General features: G+C 69.3%; 1 protein-coding gene across 1 annotated transcript; it reads right to left on the reverse strand.

Moving 5' to 3' along the window:
- Positions 1 to 2209: 2209 nt before the first annotated feature.
- On the reverse strand, positions 2210 to 5182 carry LOC112956771 (retinoic acid receptor gamma). Its single transcript, XM_026050248.1, has 7 exons — positions 5039 to 5182; positions 4818 to 4959; positions 4425 to 4582; positions 3631 to 3807; positions 2933 to 3137; positions 2569 to 2727; positions 2210 to 2388 (listed from the first exon to the last, which is right to left on the reverse strand). The coding sequence occupies exons 1-7, from the start codon at positions 5153 to 5155 to the stop codon at positions 2210 to 2212; spliced, it is 1137 nt and encodes a 378-aa protein (XP_025906033.1). The 5' UTR covers positions 5156 to 5182.
- Between the last annotated feature and the right edge of the window lie 453 nt (positions 5183 to 5635).

Raw genomic sequence — 5635 nt, forward strand, 5'->3', positions numbered from 1 at the left:
TGTATAGGGGTGCATAGGGATGTATAGGGGTGCGTGGGATGCATAGGGCTGTATAGGGTTGCATAGGGATGTATAGGGGTGCGTAGGGATGTATAGGGGTGTGTAGAGTGTGTAGAGGTGTATAGGGTGTATAGAGGTGTATAGGGGTGCGTAGGGTGTATAGCGATGTACAGGGATGTATAGGGGTGTATGGGGGTGTATAGGGGTATATAGGGTGTATAGAGGTGTATAGAGATGTATGGGAGTGTATAGGGGTGTATAGGGGTGCATAGGTTGTACAGGGATGTATAGGGGTGCATAGGGTGTATTGGGGTGTACAGGGATGTATAGGGGTGCATAGGGTGTATAGGGGCTGCAGGCAGCATCGGGGAGCCGGGGGGTGTATCGGGGGATCCCATTTTACCCACAGGATATGGGGGTGGGCAGCCCCCCGGCAAGGCGGGTGGGGGGGGGGGGGGGGTCCCATCGGGGGGGGGGGGGGGGCGGGCGGCGCTATTAGGGGGCGGCAGGGACAGCAGCGGGGTGTCCCCCGCTATCCCGGGGGGGCGTCACCGGACCGAGTGCACCCCCTATTGCCCCCGGTGTCCCCATGTCTGGGGCGGAGGTCGCGGGGGGGGTCTCCACGTCCCCAGGGGGGTCCCCATGTGCCCAGGGGGGTCCCCACGTCCCCAGGGGGTCCCCACGTCCCCAGGGGGGTCCCCATGTGCCCAGGGGGGTCCCCACGTCCCCAGGGGGTCCCCACGTCCCCAGGGGGGTCCCCACGTCCCCTGTTGTCCCGGGAGTTGCCCTCCCCCCCATCCCTGGAGTTGTCCCCCGGGGTGTCCCAGCGCCCCACGATGTCCTCGGGGGGATCTCCTGTCCCCACCTTGTCCCTCCCTGTCACCCAGGGGGTTGCCCTGTTCTCCTGGGGGGGGTTGTTCCCAAGAACATCCCGTGTCCCCAGAGGGGCCCCTGACGCCCCACAGGGAGGCTGTCCCCAAGGACGCCCCTTGTCCCCAAGGACGCCCGGGGGGGGCTCCACGTGCCCCCCCCCCGCACAGACCACAGCAGCCGCTGAGTTTCCGTCTCTTTATTTTGCAAAAATAGAAAAGTCCCGTGTCCCCCCCCCGGGGCGGGGGGCGGGGACCCCGGGGCGGGGGGCTGTAAACATGGACCCCCCCCGGGCAGCGAGGGGGCGGCAGGGACAGCGGGGGGGGAAGGGGCCCCGGTGTAAACGCAAAGGAATAAATAATTGGGGGGGGGGGGGGATGTGCAGCCCCCCCCACGGCATGTAGTGTAATGGGACCCCTCCCCCCTAAGGCCCTGCACCCCCAAAAGGGGGGTGGAAATGGGGGGGGCCTCTAGTGCTGCGGGGGGGCAGCCGCCCCCCTAAGCAGGCTGGGGGTAACAGACATGCGGGGGGGGCAGTTTGGTCCCGGGGGCAGTTGGGGTGCAAGGAGGTGCCCCCCCATAAAGCTGCCGCAGGGGATGGGGCGGGGGGGAGCAGGGCCCCCCCCATGGCTTGGGCCCCTCCCCCACCCAGCAGCAGCCCGGGGTGGGGGGGTTGGGGGGGGCATCACCTTGTGCCCCCCCCCTTTGGTCTCTATAGTGTTCTGTGCCCAAGGGACAGGGACCGGGGGGGAGTTTGGGCCCCCCCCCCCCAAGAGCCACCAGCATTATAAAGCAAAACCCAGAAGCAACCCCCCCACCCCCAAATGTACAAAGAAATCAGCAAGGAAAAGCTCCCCCCCCAATATGGCTGGGGGCCGGGGGGGGGCACACAAAATACCCCCCCCCAAACACACCCTGTCTCCTTTTGTCACGTGAATAAATAAAGCCCCGGACGCCTGGGCCCCCCGCCGGCTCGGCCTTGGAGGGGGGAGGAACGGGGGGGGGGGCACTGTCAGTCCATTGTTACCCCCACCCCCTGGCACCAGGATTGGGATTGGGGGGGGGGTTGATGGCATTTTGGGGTGGGGGGCTTGGGACTTTGGCATGAAGCTGAGGTTGGGGTGGGGGGGCCCCCGTGGCCCCCCCAGCTTAAGGCAATAGCTGGTGCCGCAGGGTCCCCCCCGGGCCTGGGGCTCCATCAGTCTCTGGAGCCCCCCCCAGATGGGGGAAGAGCCCCCCCGCCAGTGCAGGGGGGGCCGGAAGGCAGTCGTGGGTGTCCCCCCCCCCCCCCACAGCGGGGGCCGGGGGGGGGGACAGCGGCCATTGCCCCATCAGGGGGCTACGGCGAGTCGGGGCGGGCGGGGGCCGGGCTGCCCTCGGCGCTGGGGGGGTCCGGGGGGGCCGGCGCCGCCTCCTCCTCCTCCTCCTCGAACATCTCGGGGTTCTCCAGCATCTCCCGGATGAGGGGGGGCATGGGGCCCGGGATCTCCATCTTGAGCGTGATGGCGCGCTCGGCCCCTGCGCCGCGGCGGGGGGGACACGCGTGTCACCCGCGGTCACCGCGAGCGTCACCGCGCCGGCGCCACCGGCTTCACCGCGACAGCGCCGTCACCCCGACAGCGCCGTCACCCTCACCGTGCCGGCCCCCCGCGGCCCCAGGGGGGTGCCCCGCGCGGGGGTCCCCGCGGCGCCCCTCACCCTTGGTGCTGATGCTGCGCAGGTCGGTGATCTTCATGAGCATGCGGGGGAACATGTGGGGCTGGCGCGGGCGCCGGCGCCGCGCGTACACCTTGAGCGCCTCCAGCAGCGGCTCCTGCAGCCTCTCCACCTTCTCGGGCTCCTCCAGGTCCATGCGGTCTGTGGGGGGGCGGTCATGGATGTTGGGGACCCCCCGTGTGTCCCCCAGCCCAGGCGGCTGCGCCGCGGGGCGCCCGTCTTTGCTCCGTCCCCATCCGCCCCGGCGGCTCCCCGAGCTCCACGTCTGTTGCCCGCCCCCAGACCCGCACTGTCTGTCCCCGCTGTCCCCCCGCTGTCCCCCGCTGTCCCCCCGCTGCCCCGGCACCTCCGCAGATGAGGCAGATGGCACTGAGCAGCCCCGTCTCCGTGTCGTCCATCTCGAGGGGCAGCAGCTGCCCGGCGAAGGCGAACACGAGGTCGGTGAGCGGCCCGAAGCCGGCGTTGTGCATCTGCGTGCGGTTCAGCGTGAGCCCGTCCGAGAACGTCATGGTGTCCTGCTCGGGCGTGTAGCGCGTGCAGATGCGCAGCATCTGCGGGGACAGCGCCGCGTCCCGCGGCACCCTCAACACCCAGCCCGTCACCCCCAACACCCGTCCCGTCCCCCCCAACACCCCTCCCGTCACCCCCAACACCCCTCCCGTCACCCCCAACACCCCTCCCGTCACCCCCAACACCCCTCCCGTCACCCTCACCACCCGCTCCGTCACCCTGAACACCCAGCCCGTCACCCTCTCTAGAGTGTCACCCTCACCAGCTACCCTGTCACCCTCAACACCCATCCCATCACCCTCAACACCAACTCTGTCATCCTCACCACCAATCCCATCAGCCTCACCATCCGTCCTGTCACCCTGAACACCAATCCTGTCACCCTCAACCCCCATCCCATCACCCTGTCATCCTCGCCACCTGTCCTGTCACCCTGATCAGCCACCCCGTCACCCTGAACACCCGTCCCGTCACCCTCACCGCCTGTCCCATCACCCGCGCCACCCGTCCCGCCACGCGCGCCGTCCCCCTCACCAGGATGTCGAGGCAGGCCGCCTTGAGCAGGGTGATCTGGTCGGCGATGGAGAGCGCGGTGAAGCCGGGCAGGCGCTTGGCGAACTCCACGATCTTGATGATGCACTTGGTGGCCAGTTCGCTGAACTTGTCCCACAGCCCCAGGTCCAGCTGCACGCGGTGGTCGGCGCTCAGGCTCTGCGGGGACGGGTGACGGAGCGGGGGGACAGGGCTGAGGAACAGGCGGCACCGCGGCGCGCCGGGACCGGCGGCTCCGTGAGCCGGGCGTCCTGGCCCCAGGAGTCTCCTCCCTCCCAAAGGGGCTGGGATCCATGCGGCCCGGTCTCCGAAATCGCCCCGTTGGCACCAGGCTGGGACAGGGATCCAGGCGTTCCAGTCCCCATCTCCCTCCCCATCCCACCCAGGCTGGGACGGACACCCAGGCACCCGGGTGGCAAACTCGGCTCCGCACTCAGCTCCATCCTGCCTCCGGTGACCACCAACGGGCCTCTTTGAGCCCCCCGTCCCACTCCAGAGCCCCATATCCCGCTCCAGAGCCCCCCGTCCCACTCCACAGCCCCATATCCCACTCCACAGACTCATATCCCGCTCCGCAACCCCGCATCCCGCTCCACAGCCCCCCATATCCTGCTCCACAGCCCCGTATCTCGCTCCACAGCCCCGCATCCTGTTCCACAGCCCCCCCGTCCCGCTCCAGAGCCCCCCGTCCCGCCGCACAGGCTCCCACTCGCGCCGGTCCGCGCGGGCTGAGGCCGGCGCAGCTCGTGGCAGCGGTGGCGCAGGGGGTCTCTCACCGTGGTGTACTTGCCCAGCTGGCAGAGCGCCGGGAACGTCTCCCGATGGGCTCTGCTGACCTTCTGGATGAGCTCGTGCAGCTCCGGCGTCAGCTCCGGGCCCTCGGCCGCCTCCTCCTTCACCTCCTTCTTCTTCTTGTTCCTGTCGTTGCGCACGGCTGCGAGCAGGGGCACGGCGGCGGGGGGGTCAGTGCTGCTGGGGGGGTCCCCACCCGCCTTTTCCCGCCCCCATTCCATAGGCGGGACAGGATCCGCCGGCGGCAGGATCTCCACAAGCAGCAGGATACCCACGTACAGCCCGGGGCGGCTGTAGGGGCTGCCGGCACCCCCTCCCGGGGGGGTGTCACAACCCCCCGCCCCCGACCCCAAGTGGGCCCCGGCGTCCGGGCGCACCTTCCTTGGACATGCCGACCTCGAAGCACTTCTGCAGGCGGCAGAACTGGCAGCGGTTGCGCGTCACCTTGTTGATCTGGCAGTTCTTGTCCCGGTGACACGTGTACACCATGTTCTTCTGGATGCTGCGGCGGAAGAAGCCCTGCCGGGGGGACGGGGTGAGCGGCCGGGATAGGGGGGGACACGCGGCGCGGGCGCCGTCCCGCCGCCCCCGCGGGCACCTTGCAGCCCTCGCAGGAGCTGACGCCGTAGTGGTAGCCCGAGGACTTGTCGCTGCACACGAAGCAGGGCTTGTAGACGCGCGGCGGCGGCGGCGGCGACGGCGAGCTGGGCACCATCTCCTCCGAGCCGCTGCTCTGCGTCTCGGCCGCTGCGCACGCACGGAACGGGGGGCACGTGAGGGACGGAGCGGGGCCCGCGGGCTCCGCGCGCGGGAGGGGAACGGGCGCCGGAGGGCCCAGGCGTCCTGGGGGGCTGGGAGAGACGGGGATGGGGGCAAAGGGATGGGGCTGGGATGGAGGGACAGGGATGGGGATGGAGGGATGGGGACGGAAGGGCTGGGATGGAAGGATGGGGATGGAAGGGCTGGGATGGGTGAATCAGGTTGGGTGGACAGGGATAGGGACGGAGGGAGAAGGATGGGGGGACTGGGATGGAAGGACAGAGATGGGGACGGAGGGATGAGACTGGGACAGAGGGATGGGGATGGAGAGATGGGACTGGGATGAGGAGGGAGGGATTGGGAGGGAGGGACAAGGATGGGCATGGAGGGATGGGGCAAGGGGGGACAGAGGGCCCAGGACAGGACAGAGGGATGG

Source organism: Nothoprocta perdicaria, unplaced genomic scaffold, assembly GCF_003342845.1.
Source record: "Nothoprocta perdicaria isolate Ctin4 unplaced genomic scaffold, notPer1 scaffold_666, whole genome shotgun sequence".
In the NCBI taxonomy this organism is placed as follows: Eukaryota; Metazoa; Chordata; class Aves; order Tinamiformes; family Tinamidae; genus Nothoprocta; species Nothoprocta perdicaria.